The sequence below is a fragment of the Anas platyrhynchos genome, chromosome Z, assembly GCF_047663525.1.
Source record: "Anas platyrhynchos isolate ZD024472 breed Pekin duck chromosome Z, IASCAAS_PekinDuck_T2T, whole genome shotgun sequence".
NCBI lineage: Eukaryota > Metazoa > Chordata > Aves > Anseriformes > Anatidae > Anas > Anas platyrhynchos.
This window is the reverse complement of record NC_092621.1, coordinates 3,306,715-3,326,837: the sequence shown is the minus strand read 5'-3', so window position 1 is coordinate 3,326,837 and position 20,123 is coordinate 3,306,715. Positions and strand designations below refer to the sequence as shown.

At 44.7% G+C, this 20,123-nt stretch overlaps 1 protein-coding gene across 5 annotated transcripts in view; it reads right to left on the bottom strand.

The window, feature by feature from the left end:
• The window catches only part of LOXHD1 (lipoxygenase homology PLAT domains 1), a 142,288-nt gene that overhangs the window by 6,403 nt on the left and 115,762 nt on the right, over window positions 1-20,123 (bottom strand). For 4 of the 5 annotated variants that reach the window (XM_038171035.2, XM_072031280.1, XM_072031281.1 and 1 more), the window contains 2 exons: window positions 16,208-16,385; window positions 10,320-10,505 (listed from right to left, as the gene is read on the bottom strand). In XM_038171035.2, the coding sequence (XP_038026963.1) occupies window positions 10,320-10,505; window positions 16,208-16,385 (364 nt within the window). Of the gene's footprint in view, window positions 1-10,319; window positions 10,506-16,207; window positions 16,386-20,123 lie in introns of those variants that run through there. The other variant, XM_072031282.1, reaches the window with a different exon arrangement.

Genomic DNA, 20,123 nt, shown 5'->3' with positions numbered 1-20,123 from the left:
GTTGGCTTGAGATCAGACATAAGGGTGTTGGAGTGTGGTCCGAGAGAAGCTGAATTTCATGGGGTCTGGGCAAGGGGCCATCCCTTGTCCTTGCCCAGCACGTTGCAGGAGATGCAGCTCTGCAGTGAGGAGCAGCCTCTGCTCCACTGTCAGCACATCACACCTGGGGACTTGGGCTAGGATGAAGCCCTGCTGCAGTTTAGGGATAACAAAACCTTACAAAACCCCCGCAAAATCAAGGCCCCACAGAACTGTTTGCCAGAGTGAAAAGAATGAAATCTCCTAACATTCAAAGGGCTTGGAGCAAAAAATGGAGCAGCTTGTGTTGCAGAAACTGCTGCTGATTCTTGCTTCCACTTTAAGGGCAGTGTGAAGCCTTAAAGCCTAAAGAAAAATATGAGTACTAGATGGCCACAAACTGCAGGGTTTAATGTCTTTTCCTCCACCTGTACTACACCCCCATCCCTTCATATCTGCATTTGAAGGTCAGAAGGTAAATTATCACTTGCTCCTTTGACCCTGTCAGCTAACACATGCAAGGAAATCACCCATGCTATCCTGCTCTTGCCAAGCAACCAGAGTGAATTTACTAATGCTGTGGCTGGGCATGAAAGTAACACAAAGTGATGGATGCTCCTCCAGGGACCAACAGATCACCTAGCTTTTGCCTCGGGTCCTTTGGAGGAGACATAGCTCCCTCTTAGTTTTCTATTTCCCTCCATCTTTTTAAAAATTATTATTATTATTATTTATTTTTTTCCACAGAGGGAAGCAACTTGAAAATCAAGAACAGGGCATTTGGGAACATATTCCAGATTTCTTTGTTGAAATAGAAGAAACTCTTGTTGGTTTAGGGGGCATGGGAGGTTCTGACAGTTCTACTTACAAGTCTCGTTATTGTCAGACAAAGGGAGGTTATGTTCATGATGAGACATCTCTGCTGAATTATTACTTACATCCCATAGGCATAAAAGAGCTCTTGCTCTTCCAAGTGCTTAATGCCATGTGCCAGCTTCCTTAGTTTGCAAATATTAATTTTAATTAGCCTTTTAGCCCTAGAAGATAATGATGGCACCTTTCTGAGCTATGTCAACAAGTCACCCTGCCCTGTGAACTGCCATACAGTGTGTGTTAGCTGTTTCCTACCAGCCTCAGAGGCGTTCCTGTTGTGCAATTTGGCTTTCTGAACCTTCTCCAGGCTAAGAAATCACCATACAAAGAGCTCAAACCTCTACTGAAAACACTATTTGCTCTTTAAATTCCAATTTAAAGATTGCAAGCCAGCTACAGTGGGTTGCTCAGGGCTGAGTTCAGCCAGGCTTTGAATGTCTCCAAGGACAAAGACTCCACAACCTGTCTGGGCAAGCTGTGTTTGATCACCTGTGTAAAAGGGGAAATCGCAAAAAAAAAAAAAAAAAAAAAAAAAAAAAGTCTGGCTCCATCTTCTTTACTCATCCCCATCAGGTATTTATACATATCAGTAAGATCCGCCTGGGCTTTGCCGTCTTGAGGTTGAGCAGTCCCAGCTCTCTCAGCCTCTTCTCACACAACAGATGCCCCAGTTCCTTCATTCTTCCAATTCCAGTCATATTCCTGGCCCTTCACTGAGCTTGCTCCAGTGTGTCCATGTGTCTATTGCATGGGGAGCACAGTGCCAAGGGAGCTGGGTGCACCTTGCAAACACGCCTGGCCCCGTCCAGGCTTCAGCAGCAGAGCAAAGATGTGAAGGATTTTTGGGGAAGGCCTGGCACATTGTGCCCTTGCAGATCCTCATCAGTTTAGTGCCTGCTGGGCAGAGCTTATCAAGTTCCCCGGGGCTCCCACTGTGCTCCAGCCTGCTCTTTGGGGCTGGCTGGAAATTTATTCCGAGCACGTTGGCAGTGTCAGCCGTTAATCTTTTTGGCAGGCTCATTTCCATTTAAGTTGAATGAACATCTCTGCAGCATATTTGGGAGGCTGCTCTGCTTCCATCAAAACTTCAGTTAAAACAGTGCAGGATGAAAGGGAGAAAACATCCCATGGTTCTCCAGCGCGAGACATCAATGCCTGCAGACTAGGACAGAATAAATCGGTGATCTTAGTCCTGTTGCCAGCAGTGAACAGCTTGACAGCGGTGGGATCAGTGCTAAGCAGTGGTATCAGGAGATGGCTGAACGAGACCTGCATACCCTCCTCCCTCGTCTCCAGCCCAGCCCCAGCAGCTGCTCACCAGGAGAGCTGCAACAAACACCTGCACTTTTACCATGGGGAGAGATGGGCCAGGGCTGGCTTTCCAGCTTGTGTTGGAGTTAAGGGCAAAGAAAGCATGCAGTGCAGCTTTTCCTGGTGTTCCCTGCAAAAAAAATGTATTTATCAGCTCTGGGATATTTAAAAAAAAAGCTCTGGGCTCTGTCAGGGGATTGATGCTGAAAAGCAAAAAACAACAGAACGTCCCTTGCAGCACATGGGTACCTCAAGTCAAGGAGCTGGCTGGTCACCCTTAAAAAAGTGATGCTCCTGCTTCAAAGCATCCCCTGCCTGCTTTAAACAAAGAATGCTTCTCTTACCTCTCATTAGAATTGCTCTTCAGTCTTTTCCTCTTTTCTTTCCTGATGATTAGCAGTTTAAATTAAATTGGGAGACCTGGAAGCTATAGATGTACCCTATGTTGCTTTCCAATCTTGAGAGAATTCACCCTGGATAACTTCTGTACTGCCAGCACCCAGGGTAGCACATCTCCCTGCCCTGTCCTGTCTATCTGCCCTGGTGTCAGCAGTGTCACATCAAGACCTTCAGTGCCACAGCACTAAGCTTCATTTAAAACCTGATGTGAAAATGGAAGGATTTATCTGGGGCTTAAGAAATTCTGTTTTACCAGACAATTATTCTTCTCTTTTTTTTTTTTTTTTTTTTTTTTTTCACACTGGGAAAAAATACATTTAATTTATTTTTGTATTGATCTAGAAAATAAATACAAAGTCCTGTTATGAACAGAGTCTGAGTGTGAGGCTTGGCTGACCTGGCTCTGGGTGCCACAGCAGTGGAAGGAGAACACGGTTTTCTTGTCTGCAGAACCATTTCTCAGGTTGTGAAATCCTGCTTTCAGGAAATTCCTGCTTTCTGTACATCGGTGGCATTTGCAGAGCAATGGGCTAAGAGAAGTATACCCCATAAGGATGTAACCCCAGAGGCAGCAGATCTTCAGCACAAGCTGGGTTATGGCATAAAGCATCAGTCAGGGGGTGAGGAAGAGGAGACAGCAAAGTGCTGTGGGCATAGCCAAGGACTTACCTTGGCCACTGCTGGCAAAACTGGAGGATCTCTTCAGTGATGGCTTATTGGCCTTTTCCTGGGTGCCAGGATGCTGCTGGATGGTGAACCGCTGCAAAAGGCCACAGCCTCTACATCGCTCAACTTTCAGTGCTTGCACAAGAGCCAAAGCAGGTCTGTTTGTATCCCTTTGGCACCTCAGCCAACAGTACCAGGAATGCAAAAGCTCAGGCACAAAGCAGTGGCAAAAATGCCTCGGAGGATATCATGGGCTTTTCTGCAGGGACTCCAGGACAAACCAGGGCAACCACATTTGTCTCCGTTAATCTGTTATTTGACAGAGGGAAAGAAATAGCAAATGTCTGGGCAGTTCCTGCTTGATTATGCAGGTCTTGGTCTTTAAAATAGTTTGGCCACCACTGTGCCTTTGTGGGTGATTCCCTATCTCTGTAACAAGTGTTCAATGTTTATAACAAAAGGAACTTCCCTCCAGGCCTGTTTCACTGCCATCGAAGCCCCCAGCAGTAAACCTGCCCTAATAAAACCTGTGGCTGTGCCACGTAGACTCCTTAATGGTCCGCAGTTGGAAGCGACATTTTCAATAGCATGCAAAACATTTCAAATGTAATTAGAGGAGGAGAAGAGCTTTGGGGAAAACAGAATCACTTTGCTTGCTTGACTCTGGCAGTTGTATAATTTAGTGTCATGTAGGGAAATGTATTCTCTTCCCAAGCGCCCCTATCCAAAAGAGCAGCAAGTTGTCCCATTTATCTTCCTTTTCAAAAGGGCCCAAGCTGGCAGCTGAGTGATGCTGGGCAGGGGTCCTCTGTGTACGTCTGCGAGGTCTTCACAGGAGCATCTTGCTTCTTTCCCAGGTGATGCTGAAAGCCCGTGTCTTGTGTAGTGAATTCCTTGCTAAGTTACATCTGGGGGAATCCAATCTCTGCTGGTAGACCAGGGAGATGAACCACATCCAGGCTGGGGTTCCCAGGTGCCCATACAAATGAAAATCTCTCCCTTCTCTGTGACCATTCTCAACAATTTTCCTCCCTATCCCCTCTCTATTTGCAACATTTCATTTTATTTTTATTTATTTATTTTGTGAAAGCATTTGATGCCCAATTAAAGATAACCATTGTCATTACTGGTGTTTATGTTCTCGTATGAGTAAAAGAAAAATCCTCCTTGTGACACTGACTGCTCAAGGGTCAGTGCAGAGCTGCTGCTGCCTGGCTATTCACTGCCAGCAACCAGCACTGCTCAGCCCCTTAATTCCAATTTTTTATTTCACTTTTCAGATGTTCTGAAACTCAAAGTAATGACCATTACAAATGCAGTTCATTGGCCTTGTGTCCTCTGATGTCATTTACCCCCTGCCTGGTGAGATGACTGCCCAGCCTTAAATTAAATCCCACCATGTGAGACGTCACCCAGAAAGGGGTGGGAGTTTTGATAGACATGCCAGATCACTACAAAAAGGAGCATTAATTGTGAGGTGCTAAAATCATAGCATCTAGCTCTGCATCAGTACATCTCAAAACACCTTAGGAAGGTGAATAATTTTTATCCCTGATTTACATAATTGAAAATTAGGTACAGGGATGTGATTTACACAAGGTCATTCTGCAAGCCAGTGTCAGAATAAAAATAGATAATAGATGCATTTGTGTATTTCTCCTTGAGGATCATGTTAGTTCACACCACAACGTTTCTCATCAGAGCAGACAGGCAATGCAAAACCTCACGCAACCTTTGACAAAGCAAAAGCTTAACACTTGGGACAGTTTTAGAAAATAGGTTCCCTGCCCCCTACCCGTGTTTTCTGTGCAACTTGTTCAGTGCGGGATTTGACTCAGGGCAAAAGCATCAGTAAATTACTCTCAGAAAAAAACAACACTAACAACAACAACAACAAAAAACACACATCTTACTGACAAACTACTCCTGTGCAAAAACACTTAACAGCTCAGAATGAAGATATAACAGTTTCTCAGAGAATATTCTTGTGATTGAAGCATATTTCACGTTTTATTGAAGCATACTTGATGCAAAAGCATTTAACAAGGGTGCAGGATAATTTGTCACCAAGAGGAGCAAAGGAGGCTTGTAGCAAAGGGAAAATTTTATGGAATTGATAATTTTACAGCTACTGGTTGGCCCTGTGGGCTCTTTCCATTCTGTAGTGAAGGGTTACAGGAAATTGGGATGAAATGAATGACTGTGCAAGGTCAACACTGAAGTCTTTGTCTTCTCTCCAAATCTGATGTTTTGTTTGCTTACATCTTTTAGTTTCTTTTTTATTCTATTTTATGTCAACTCTGGACTATGAGATTTCTGCCGTGTCTTGTGTTTCTGCTGTAATGACTGTAGCACATCTCTGTGATAAAACAGTTGAGTGTAAGGATGAAACCTGCAGTTGAAGAGATAGGAGGGCACATGGCACCTACAGGAAGGCTGTGAAGGGCATTTGCTGAGGACTGAGGATGGATATGGGCAATCTGCAGGACTGAGCAGCCACAGCATGGTTGCTGGCATGCTACGCAGGTCTGTAGTTGGTGGACACCAACATGTCTTGTCTAAGGAGCTGAGTTCAGTCCATGCAGAAAGATGTAGAGTTTGAAGTTGCCTTCCTCTCTACTGAGCCATCAGTAAAACATGTGGGATGGAGCAGCCTCCTCTCAAGCAGCTCGGTGCATCTGTCTCACTTCCTCTTACTTTTTACTTAAAGCAGAAACTGTTAAACAAACCTGCCCCAAGGATCAGCAGAGTTTATGAAAGAACAGGCAAGCTCTGAGAAGAGGGCTTAAAAAGACCTTTTCAAGTCTGATAGCTGAACCAATCTTTGTAGAGAGCAGAAAAGCAGATCTTTAAGTTTCTTTTAATAATTTATGCTCTACCAGTGCCCAAAGGGCTTGGAATCATGTCAGTGAAATGCAGAAACATATCTCTGGATGTGCAGTGTGCTAGGAGTTCAAGGCCTGGGCAATTTAAGACCTGGTCCTATACATTGCTCCTGAAAGAGGCAGTTCCTTCAGAGAAAAAAAAAAAAAAAGGAAAAACAAGGGCGTACTGACATTCCCCTATTGCATCCATCTCAAGAAAGGGGAATAGGATGCTTCCTTCTTTGGAAGATCCACCCAAAATGAGTCATTGGGGCAGTTAGGCTATTTAAAACTCAATTAGACAATGTCATTGCAATTGGTGTAATTGAAAGAAGGGCCCCGTTGAGGCAAAGAAGGAGTTGGGCTGCATAACCTGGTTATTTGCTTCTATCTTTGCTTTTATAATAACACAGAGAAGCCTGGTTTATCCATAATTAGACTGTTCCTGGCTCCCCTTGGCTGATGGCAACTGAGATAATCAAGAATCTGAAATTAATGACTTTAGAAAGACTGTTTATCGTCTGGGTTCAGATCTACTCAGGCAGATGAGGGAGCTAAATCCACATTTCCCACATCTCCTTGTTGCGAAGAGAAAATGGCAAAACAACACCAAAAAGTTTTTATAGTTAAATAATTTCATTACTGAGATACTGTGAAACTTTAAGCTGTTCTTCCAGAATGGTGATTTAGTCCTTAAACCAGAGGGGAAAAAAATGAGACCTACATTTAGAAAGCCAGCATTTCCACAGACCTACAGATACTGATCTTGCATAAATGTAGAAGTAAATGAACTGAGATATGAGAAAATACATAGTGCCTATCCGAGATCAGGAGATGGGGAGGCTGGAAATGATTAAATTTGCTCAGGGAGTCTAAATATATTAGATTGAACATCAGTATCTCAAAGTGAACAAGGGCAGGATAAAAAGACGTGGAGCAAAACAAAGCTAAATTTCATTCACATCACTTCATTGTTACCAGACTTTTGCTGGTGAGCTCTAAACATCTGAAAAATCAGGAACAAGTTCCTTGAAACTGCAGTTGCCAAGTCTCTAAACAGCCTGTTTTCAAACGAGCACCAACTTCCTCCCTACTCAATCTTACTGGAGTGGGAGGAATTAGATGGGGGCTTCGTTCCTGCTTTATATCTCACACAGAGGTGCCACTCTGTGGTTTTGGTGGGGAAAGTGACATTTAAAAACATTAAAGTGGGTCTATAAAAACTGGCACTCTGACATGCTTTTCCTAAGGAGACAAATGCAGTGTTTATGTTTTAAAAACCTCCTGACAGACTTTGCTATTGCAATTACTGTCTCTTCAACTCTGAACACTCCAGTACAGTCAAATTTCAGTAAAATGATAAACAAAAGGGGGATGTGAACTGCTGGCACATCCACTGCAGTGAAACTTACCTGATGGGGATGGATGCTGAACTGGATTTCATGGCAAACAGCCACCTTAGGCAAGACATTTAGGTGCATACTATCCCCAAATGGGGATCACCTGGTTGACTTATTGATGGGACCATACTATTTTTGAAAGAAAAAGAAGACATTGCTTAGCTGTTCCCTTAAGAAGCCCATGGGCTAGACTAGTAGCACCTAATGTGAGTCAGAACAAGTTGATGCTGCCATTAAGGGTGATATATACCATAATATAATTGATATATAGATATAGATATATGCTATATCGTAATATAATTGATATAAAGAAATTTAAGGGAAGTACATCATTCACGTTCCAAGTATGCAGCCTGTGAGGAGTAATGGGATAGTCCAGCATGAGGCTAAGTTTTCCACACAACATTGACAGAGAACCATTTAGGCCAAAATAGGAAAAAAAAATAAGGAAAGAATGAGCAAAATTTGATGCTTGAAATTAATGGTAAATATAAGCATATTTCTGTTTAATACCCAAAGTCCCCCAAGCATCTGATGAAAACCATACGCAACCCTTGACCCCTGACCTCCCTACTCTTTTCCAAAAAAATGGAGCCAGGAATTTCTAACCAGTGGCAAAGCCAATCTATATAAATTATATAGAGAGAGCAGGCATGTATGCAAAGGACAGCTCTAGCCTGGGATCCCAGCAGTAATAAATACTCTACACACCCAACTAACTGTCATACTTTGTTGCGTGAAGCTGTAGATAGGATATGCCTTTCACATGACTAATGCAAGAACAATGAAGACAACATATGTTATGACTTAAACTACAGTTGTCCTCCTCACCGAGGGGAAAAACAACTACGTTTATGCTGAACAAAACCTGAGCACATTGTTTGTCCAAGGCTTAACCCTACAGTCAGCTAGGTCTGGTAAAATCCTTATTGAATATTATTTATAAATGGAAACCAGAGATATCAGGCAAATAAGGAAAGAGAATATGAGGTTACAAAGTGTACTTATATTCATAAATATGCACCATTTTTCCAGGTTCTGGACACATGGTGTACTATTTTAGGTGGTTTGTGGTGACTCTCTGACTACATACTCAGCCTACAGCAAAATTATACTAATTGAGACTATTTACTGCTTAGCCCAGGGCTAAGCTCTGTTAACTCCCTTTGCCACCAACCAAGAGCGTGTAAAAAGCAATTACCATAGCTCAGCTGCAAAGTGGTAGCTCCACAGAGTGCAACAATAAAATCACCAGTGGCAAGGAGAAGGTGAACCATGATCACTTGTGCAAGAAGGAAAAGGCAGCAGGTGCCCCATGCAAGATAAAGGGGAATTGCTCGTCACAGAGCAGCGAGTAGACTCATTGGACTCAGTGCCATGGGTGCTAAGTGTCTCCTGCAGAGTCTGGGTGAGCACGTGAATGAGAAAATCCACTGCACATTACTAAATGGACAAAAAGGATAACCAGTGCAGGAGACGCCCTGAGGGCTGCAGAGTGAGATGTGGAGGATGAGGCAGGATTACACACGCTTGCTCAGTTCCTTCCCTTCCTCAGGCACCCTTTGATGGCTGCTGTTGAAAACAGCTGCTGGGCTCGATGGCTCCTTGGTCTGACCCAGTCCTTGCCTTGCTACGTCCCAGCCTGTTCACGTGCCTGAGCCCTGAGGTTCAGCTCAGATCTGGTGGGTATATTTCATTCTGTTAGCATGATCGACCACTGGGAGCCACGAGGTCTCCTGAGGAAAATGCTCTCATTGTGGAAATTTTAGCTGGTAATATATTTACACAGGAATCTGCAAGTCCATGGTGGTTTCGTGCTGCTCTGAGAATGACATTGAGACCACCCCTGCAACTGCAGAGATGCCTGTTTGCTGAGCTAAAACTCCAGTGGGAATTTCGATGGTCCTTTCCATTTCAGCATCAAAACAGCAGATTCAAAGAATTAAGTGTTTCTGCAACTAAGATCAGGTAAAACCAGCTTTCAGACCACCTAGTTAACATTGACATGGTGGGTCCATGGGAGCCATCAACTTCACCTTTGGGCTGCAGCAAGGGCCTGCCATTAGCAACCCAAGTTCATCTTTAGTTCATAATCACTTCCTTTAGACAAAGAATTCAGCTGGGTAGGGATGAGATGAGATGTCATCACAGCAGTGTGGTTGATGCTTTTGTTACAAGATGCTGCCTGCTACCTGAACAACACCACAAGTGACTATGACAGCGGTACCAGGCACTGCTGCTCTTTGTGAAACAAGTTAGGGTGTCCAGCATCAGGGAAACGTCAGCATCTCTCTCAGCAGGGCACTGCACACCCACCGTATGATGTACTGATTTTAATAAAGACAGACAGAGATCTTTATTTCTATCTTCCAAAGCTCACCTTGCTATGTCAGGCTGCATTACCCCATGTGTCAGCGTCAGGCGGGGAGCATTAAATTGTGAGAAAAGTGCCATGCTGGCCTGTGACAAAAGTATTTCATTAAAGGAGCTGCTGTGTTGGGATAGCAGGCTGGATGCCGTGCTTTGGAGGAGATATAATTATCTGTGCTGCAGCACTGGCTGTATGCTCTGAGGGAAGCTGGGGACCTGTTCGAGCAGATCCTACACCAGCACGGCAGGAGACAGACTCAGGCATGAAAAGCACAGGTCTAGACGAGCTGGGACACAGCGTCCAAGGAAAATCCTTGAGGTTACCCAGTCTGCAGCAAAGCTGGGAACAATGCCCCCAGCCAACAAGGTGTCTGCCCCTCCTGGCAGGCTGTCCCAGACCCCATGTCACTGCCCTGACCTTTGTTGTCGTGCCAGATCCGCACTTTGCAGAGGTCTCCCAGGCTCAGCATGTCGGAGAAGTTGAATTCGTCCATCTGGTTCCTCTCGAACTTGTTGGACTTGTTGGACTCCTTCAGGGCAAGGATCCCGCTGTCCCCGTTCTCCCCAAATAGGACCAAGAACACGTTGGCATCCGTGCCTGCTCCTGGAAGACAAGCAAGGCACATCGTCATGAGCTGTCCTGCCTACAAATGTATGGAAAGGGAGGCATCAAAGGCAGCCTGGGGGTGGCTGCAGTGAATCTGGGGTTTTTTTGGGCACAGCCAGCAAATTTCAGTGAATCTGTGCAGCATCCTAAGAGGAGGACATGCCATGGTATCTAACAAGCCAGCCCTTGGATCCTGTCCCCCAAATACAGCTGGAACATCCTGTCTTGTGGTCAAGGTATGGTGAGTGTGATGGTAACAGCACTAATTGTAGGCACAGATATTAACTTCTGATGAATTTGAAAGCAAAATGGAGATGATTAGCCAAAACACTGTGGCATTCTGAGGTCCACCGCCTTTTCCCTCTCCCATAAGCCTTCTCCTAAATTCCCATTTCTCAAAATATTGTCCAAATTGAACCAATGGAAAAAGTCCCCTTTTCTCACACAACTCTCAGCCCTTCTCATGTACATGTACAGAAAACACATTAAAATGATCTTTATTAACTAATATTGAATTTTGAATGTCCATATTTTGCAGAAGAAAACAGAAACGCTGCCAATTTTCATAATTTCTGGAGTCTACACCATCACCTGAAATGACCTTGTGAACATTTTGGCTGAAGGTGTTACCACAGTTTTACACGGTACTATTTAAAATTTGACCAAAATTATGAACCACCATCTTATTCCTTTTTATTTTTGATGCCACTATAAGGAAGCAGATTCATAGAAAGAAACTTGACTCCATGCGGGCAGATGTTCATTGGTATGTCAGAACTGAGGCCCTTAAATTTTAGCAAATAAAAATAAGAGCATCAAACCCAAATCTGGCTTACAAAGAAAGTCAGTGTCTGCTGCCCTTGGTTGGATATCCTAGCTCTGAAAACTCTAAGTGCCTGCCAAACATTTCTTATATGACTGTATCGTAAATCCACTTTGGGCCACACAGACAGTATTTCCCACAGCTCCATTCAAAACACAACACAGAGACAAAGTCGGGGGGATGAAAAATTTTAGACAAAGCTACCACTTCTTCATGATAATCATTTGTATACTTAAATTAGGAAGAAATCACCACTTATAGGACTGAAAAAAATGCTAAAATAAAATTAAAAAGTGGGGGGAAGAGGTCATATGGACAAAAGGTAAAGCATCATTTGATGTCCACACAAAAAATTGGATATGTTAAATTGGGGTTAATTTTCAGCAGTTCCCTGGAAAGGACTTAAGAAGGAAGATAAAACATCAGGGATTCAGGCAGTTCATCTGGCAGTACCTTTTATGACCCTAAAGCTTGTTGAGATGAGGGACAAAGCAAACTAAAGTCCATTTCCTTCCGAGGAGCAGGCTCCCAATTAATGCCAGGTCTCAAAAAGCACAGAACCAATCGTTTCCTAGCAAAACCTTCCCAGCAGGAAGAAGCTTATGGTGGCCTCATGCTGTGACATTTCCCTCACAAGCAATTAGCAGGAGATGCGAAAGAAAAGAACAGAAACTGCTGAATCAATGTACATTTCACCTATTTTGGTCTCTCTCTCCCTGCTACCCTCCCCCACCCTCCACCCCTCCTCCTTTTTTTTTTTTTTTTAATTTTAATTCCAGGAAACATCAGGCACACTTAGGAACTGTAACAAATTTGACAAATGAAGGGATGAAGGCCCTGTGGTTGCACAAGCTTTAGCTGGAAATGAGTGCAATAGCTCAGGGGTCGATACTGGGGTCTGTACCACTGAACTTTGTCATCAACACCCTAAATGATGACAGAGTGTATCCTCAGATTTGCAGATGATATTGAATCTGAGGAAGTGAGTTACACACTGAATGGCAGAACTCCAGCCCAAATGGACCCCGAGAAACATGAGGGCCAGGCAAGTAGAAATCTCATGAAGTTCAGAGTGGAGAAACGCAAAGTTCTGAATCTGGGGCAGAATAACCTCAACACATGGGTGCGCTGGGGAGCTGAAGAGGACCCAGAGGTCCTCTACAACTAAAACCAGTTCTCAGTGTTCAATACAAACCATAAATTGGGCTACACCAGGAGGAGTGACCAGCAGCTGAAGGAAAGATCTTAGTGCTGAGGAGCCTCCACCGTTGTGTTAGTTTGTGTTTGCAGGTCAAGGGAGACATGGGGACAGCAGGGAGGGCCCAGCAGATGGTTGCCAAAATGGATGGGTGCTGGGACACATGGCCATGAGGAGAGGCCAGGAGAGATAAGCTGGCACAGGTGAACAAGGGCCCTGTAACCATGCAGAGGGAGCAATAAAACAAAGAAAGGTCCAGGAGCTGTGGAGATGTCAGACAAACCCTAATGAGCCACAGCCACAAATTGCAGCTAGGGACGTCCAGACTGGGCATTAGGAGAAAAAGCTTTCTTAGGAAATTGGTGCAGGTCTGGAACTGGTGCCTGGGGAGGTGGCAGCAGCAACATCCCTGGAGGTGTCCAAGATCAGAAGGGCAGAACCTTGGTCCATCCAGCCTAGTGCTGGCAATAGTTCTTTGAGGTGGAAACTGGATTAAATAACCTCCAGATGCCCCTTCCAACAAAAGTGCCTATGATTTTATGATTCTTACTGAGCAGCTGTGTAGTTTTTAACCAAACTGGATTTGAGTCATAGCCTTCTGAGGCCAAAGAATGTCCTTCTTTTGACTTAATGGGGACTTGGATACAGCACTAGGAACTGACACCAACTGTCTTAAATTATGTAATTTGTAGGCTGTAGCTGAGCTGACAACATACTAATTAATCTTATAACAGCAGAGATAAAAACCTCCTGCTTCGTTAATGTTTGGAAAATGAGAAAGCAGTATTTATTCTTCCTCAGTCTTTATTGCATTACCATGTGTATGATGCCTGCCTATAGAGCACAGAAAGGCTGCATAAGTCGAAATTAAATGGTGAGGACATTGCTGTGCCATTTCACATGCTCTGGCTGTAACTGTGGGTCATGCCTTGAAGAAAATGAGATTGTGTTGTACTTCTCTTACAAGATCAAAAGTAAATCCAGATCTTGGTTTAAACCAAGGATTCCCCACCTGGCTTAGGATATGCCTGCTGTAACAAGCTCTTCTCCCCTTATCAGTGTGTATTCTGAGAGCTGCCATCTGAGGTACAGCTGGTGGCCTTTGAACTTTGAGACAGGAGTTGTTCTTTTTGCAGGATGAGCTTTTCACTGATACAGCCTCTGTATGTTATGTGATCATCCAAGGTAAACGACTTCTGGAAAGCCAAAGTTTTTTGTTTGTTTGTTTTTTAAGACAAAGTGAAACAGGACTGCTATTGTGTGCATGGTGTATGGTGGAGAGGAAATGACTGCGGTTTTCAAGTTTGTTGCAGGACAGTTTTGGTGGTATCAATTTTCCCCAACTTTATCCATCTAGTTCAGCTTAGTTGTCTTGACTTTGTCTAAATCTAATGAAGGAGGGAGAAGGTTACTCCAGAGGATGCTCCAGCCCACTGGTGAAGAATCCTCTCCTGTATGAATTGGCCAGAAAGAATTTAGCCTTGTCCTGGTTTCAGTTAGAACAGAGTTAATTTTCCTCCTAGTAGCTGGTAGGGTGCTATGTTTTGGCTTAGGGTGAGAAGAGTGCTGATAACACCCCGATGTTTTAATTGTTGCAGAGCAGTGCTTACACCAAGCCAAGGACGTTTCAGCTTCTCGCTCTGTCCTGCCAGCGGGCAGGCTGGGGGTGCAGCAGGAGCTGGGAGGGGACAGACCCAGGACAGCTGACCCCAACTGCCCAAAGGGGTATTCCATCCCGTCTGGGGTCATGCTGAACTATATACAGGAGTGGCTAGCCGGAGTGGGGGAGTGGCTGCTCGGGGTTAGGCTGGGCATCGGTCAGCGGGTGGTGAGCAATTGCATTGTGCATCACTTGTTTGTACACATTAGTAGTAGTAGTACTATTATCATCACTGCACTATTATTATTATTGTTATTATTATTTTCCTGTCTTATTAACCTGTCTTTATCTCAACTCACAGGCTTCACTTTCCCGTTTCTCTCCCCCATCCCAGAGAGGGAGGGGGAAGGGTGAGCGAACGGCTGTGTGGTGTTTAGCTGCCGGCTGGGTTAAACCACAACAGAAGGAGTTAAGATCAGAAGTAAAATTTTTGGAGTGACAAATTTAACTCTGTGTTTTCTCTCTCTCTCTCTCTCTCTTTTTTTTTTTTTTTTTCCTTTTCTTTTCATTGTCTCTGATGGACTGGGAAGTTGAAAGGAATTGCAGAGAAAAACTTTATACCTAGAAATAAACACTGTTGATTCTATTCACAGTGGAGTATTGCTGTCCCTAGACAATATCAGCATGTCAGGAAATGATATAACATGTTTAAACTGACTGTCAAGGATAAAAGGTCTTCTCTCCTCAATTGGTCGAACCAGGAGTAATAGTGGAATACATAATGATCAAAGAGGGGAGATGGTTCATGACTTGTACCCTCTTTAGATAAGCTGGATAAAGTTCAGAGTTATGTCAGTGAGCTGTATGATCTAATCATAAACAGACTCTCTGAAATCTCTCTGTAATCTGCTCCTTCCTACTGGTTGTCGCTGCTCATAATGAAATAAAATGCTTCATGATTAATACCCGTCATCCCTCATTCAATGGGAAGGGCAGATCTGTCTCCTGTTGCTGTCATCTTCCATTCTCCTCTCGTTTCCATTTCTATCGCCTTTGTGTGCTAGGGCTGAATTTCACAAAAAGGTCACAGAAAGATCTGCCTTTATACTAGATGGATTGCCAGATACATAAGCAAGTCTTCCTCTCTTTTGTTCTTAGTATTTCACTACATGTTTTTCAGACAAGCAGCAGGCAGAGCAGATAGATAGGTAAATGAAAAATTGCGAGGTGGCCCTAAGACACTTTGCCAGGAGAATTTCGGTATCCTCAGCTAAAACCTCACAAGCTGCATAAAATACCATTGGTAAAATTAAAAGACAGAGAGGGAGAAGATAAAGAGAAGGGTGGAGATCAGGAGGTGATATGTGAACTGGTGTGGCAGAATACCCTTAGAGGGTCAACGTTTCAAACAAGTTCTCAGCAAGATAATGTGCAACATGCCCCAGGCTGGCATGAGGCAATTGTGTACATGGCTGTAGCTTTCACCCATCAACCTGACAGAAGTTCTCATGAAAAGAGGCAGTGATCCCAGGAAATGACACAGAAATCCCATTTCTTGGCTCTTGAAGCTTTTCAGTTTTTACTTGTTCTATATGCATTTAGGGATGCTTTTTCATGGCTAGGGATAAACAGTTTCAAAACACTTACAAAGGGAGGGTGAATTACTGCTGTCCTCTTCGGACAAAGCTGATGGTGCCAGCCAAAAATCCAGAGCCCAGAAACTTTACCATTAGCCTGTTCATCCACCCTGTGTGGTCACTGGACCTGACCAAAAAGGAAAAGTGGGCTCCTGACTATTGCAGCATGGTCTGGCAATTCCTTATGATTAAGGTTTCTTCAGAGGAAGCAGTCCTAGTCAAATCTAGACTTTGTGTCTAAACATTTCACTGCTCAGATGAGAACAAATGCCGTAGAGTAACATTGCTAAGATGAACAGACAGCCAAAGTGACTCTTCCAGCAGAGTAGGGTTAGATCATGCTTTTCTTAACATAGCTTCTAATTAATCAGGAGATGTTTTTCATTGCTAAAAATTGAGCTTCATATTAGAAAAGTCATAAAATATCCACCATGGACATACCTCCAATATCACTGGTTTTAACCTGAATAGTGTACGTTGTGTCCTCCATCATCTGCTCATCGTTTATCATGGCTGGCATCTCGCACACAAGACTTCCCGTGGCATTTTTCACCTTTGACAGCCATTCACCATAAGTAAATGTGGCCACTTCTTGATTAGTCAGGTTCTTCATGACTATCTGAGAAGAGCCAAAATAAAGGAAAAAACACTACAGTTACAGTTTGAAGGAGAGCAAAGATTAAATTTATAAAGTGCACAGTGTGGTATAACATGGATAGAGCTTGGTCATAGTCTGAAAGCCTGTACTGAGTTCTTCCAGGATAAACTCAACTCTCTCTCATGGACAACATTTTCTGTGGTGACTTGTCCTGAGAAACAGTCACAGAATCACAGAATCACAGAATTTCTAGGTTGGAAGAGACCTCAAGATCATCGAGTCCAACCTCTGACCTAACGCTAACAGTCCCCACTAAACCATATCCCTAAGCTCTAAGATGATTCTGCAATATTGGACCTTTCCATGTATGGCCTAAAGCATAGGAAGAAATTTGGTCTTCTGACATAAATTATGAGCAGAGCTCATCTCTATGAGAGTCAGACCTTTCCTGGATGTCTGTATGGTACTAACTCCAAAAAAGAAAGAACAGAGAGTTTTTAAAAACCTCATTAAGCTCTCCCTGAAATTCATAGTACCTTTCTCTCACCTGTCTCTTCTGTGCAAACACACAACAATCACTGTAGAAATATGCAAACCAACTCCAAACAAGTTAAGGAAATGCATAAGGAAAAATTAGGCCAGGAGAACTTAATGCTTTCACACACTTTTCCCTCTGGGAAAAGGTGACAGAACAAACAACATGCAACAGATATTAGTCATACTGCCTCATGTGTCCCTGGCAGGAGCTCAGATGCTGTGGTGATAAGAACAGAATAAGGACTTATTTAGAACATGGAAGAGAGCTACTCCAGCACATAGCAAGTAAAGTACCCGCCTTTCCATGTCTTGGTCAAACTGGGCTTCTGCAGAGCATCAGTCAACTGGAAAAAAGGCATTGCCCTTGCCTACAGCAAAAATCTGGCAGTAACTTGTTGATAAATGGGGGGAGCTGGAGCAAAGGGAAGAGACAGGGATGGAAAGTATTGTGTTACCATCTGACAGAAACAGAGACCATACCTGAGTGAAGCAGTGCATCGAGAAACAATATCTTTTTGTCCCCATGTGCCCAAAGATGAGCCAGCGGGGAAGAAGACCAGCCTGGCTCAACAGAGAATTGTGGCTTGAGCTTAGGAGGAAAAAGAGGGTTTATAATCTTTGGAAAATTGGGCAGGCCACTAAGGAGGACTATAAGGATGTAGCGAGGCTGTGCAGGGACAAGATTAGGAAGGCCAAAGCTCATCTGGAGCTCAATCTGGCTGCTGCTGTTAAAGATAACAAAAAACGCTTTTATAAATACATCAACACCAAAAGGAGGACTAGGGAGAATCTCCATCCTTTACTGGATGCGGGGGGAAACTTAGTTACAAGAGATGAGGAAAAGGCAGAGGTGCTTAATGCCTTCTTTGCCTCAGTCCTTAGTGGCAAAACCGGTTGCTCTCTGGATACCCAGTACCCAGAACTGGTGGAAGGGGACGGGGAGCAGGATGTGGCCCTCACCATCCACGAAGAACTGGTTGGTGACCTGCTACGGCACTTGGATGTGCACAAATCGATGGGGCCGGATGGGATCCACCCAAAGGTACTGAGAGAACTGGCAGAGGAGCTGGCCAAGCCCCTATCCATCATTTATCAGCAGTCCTGGCTATCGAGGGAGGTCCCAGCTGACTGGCGACTAGCAAATGTGACGCCCATCTACAAGAAGGGCCGGAGGGCAGACCCGGGGAACTACAGGCCGGTCAGTTTGACCTCAGTACCAGGGAAGCTCATGGAGCAGATCCTCTTGGGAGTCATCATGCGGCACTTGAAGGGCAAGCAGGCGACCAGGCCCAGCCAGCATGGGTTTATGGAAGGCAGGTCCTGCTTGACGAACCTGATCTCCTTCTACGACAAAGTGACGCGCTGGGTGGATGAGGGAAAGGCTGTGGATGTGGTCTACCTTGACTTCAGCAAGGCTTTTGACACCGTCTCCCACAGCATTCTCCTCAAGAAACTGGCTGCTCTTGGCTTGGACTGGCGCACGCTTCGTTGAGTTAGAAACTGGCTGGATGGCCGGGCCCAAAGAGTTGTGGTGAATGGAGCCAAGTCCAGTTGGAGGCCAGTCACTAGTGGCGTCCCCCAGGGCTCGGTGCTGGGGCCGGTCCTCTTTAACATCTTCATCAATGATCTGGATGACGGCATTGAGTGCACCCTCAGTAAGTTTGCAGATGACACCAAGCTAGGTGCGTGTGTCAATCTGCTTGAGGGTAGGAAGGCTCTGCAGGAGGATCTGGATAGGCTGCACCGATGGGCTGAGGTCAACTGTATGAAGTTCAACAAGGCCAAGTGCCGGGTCCTGCACCTGGGGCGCAATAACCCCAAGCAGAACTACAGGCTGGGAGAGGAATGGTTGGAGAGCTGCCAGGCAGAGAAGGACCTGGGAGTGATGGTGGACAGTCGGCTGAATATGAGCCAGCAGTGTGCTCAGGTGGCCAAGAAGGCCAACGGCATCCTGGCTTGTATCAGAAACACTGTGACCAGCAGGGCTAGGGAGGTGATCGTCCCCCTGTACTCGGCTCTGGTGAGGCCGCACCTCGAGTACTGTGTTCAGTTTTGGGCCCCTCGCTACAAGAAGGACATCGAGGTGCTTGAGCGGGTCCAAAGAAGGGCGACGAAGCTGGTGAGGGGCCTGGAGAGCAAGTCCTATGAGGAGCGGCTGAAAGAGCTGGGCTTGTTCAGCCTAGAGAAGAGGAGGCTCAGGGGTGACCTTATTGCTCTGTATAAGTACATTAAAGGAGGCTGTAGCGAGGTGGGGGTTGGCCTGTTCTCCCATGTGCCTGGTGACAGGATGAGGGGGAATGGGCTAAAGTTACGCCAGGGGAGTTTTAGGTTAGATGTTAGGAAGAATTTCTTTACTGAAAGGGTTGTGAGGCACTGGAACGGGCTGCCCAGGGAGGTGGTGGAGTCACCATCCCTGGAAGTCTTCAAAAGACGTTTAGATGTAGAGCTTAGGGATATGGTTTAGTGGGGACTGTTAGTGTTAGGTCAGAGGTTGGACTCGATGATCTTGAGGTCTCTTCCAACCTAGAAATTCTGTGATTCTGTGATTCTGTGATCTTGCAATGCACATCTCTGCAAAGGCCATGAAAAGACCTGTCAGTCAAGTGTGACATGATATTAGGAAGAGAAGAATCATGGAATTGGAGAGAGTTAAGTTAAAAGGGTCTCTAGACCCACCTGCTGCTCCAAGCAGGGCTAACTGCAAAGCTGTGTCCAACTGAGTTTTGAAAATCTTCAAGATCAGAGATTCCCCTCTTTGTGAAGACTTTTCTCCTTATATCCGACTAGGATTTTCCTTGCTTCAATTTGCGTCCCTTGCCTCATGCCCTTTCACTGCCCTCCTCTGAGAAGGGACTCTGTGCCTTCCTTTCAAGCAGCAGAAGTCTGCAACTGTGTTCTCCCTTAGCCTTTTCTCCTCAAGGCTTAAAAGCCCGATCTACCTTAGCCTCTCCTAGCATGTCATAGGCGTCCGCCCTTGACTATCTTTGTGACCTGCTACATTCTCATATCTCAGCCTAAGAAACTTAAAAATCCAGAGAGAAAATATGCTTAAATTCTGTCCTCAAACTGCATCTGTCCCAGTCTATGGCATTCTGCTGACCCCAAGTAAGGTTTGCTAAAGCCTTCAGCAATTCCAAAGAAGAATATTGTTCCAGGTTATAAAAAACATTTTTAAAAAGAGAAGAAGCTGCTCTGAAGCTGAACAAGTGTTATGCGTGTATT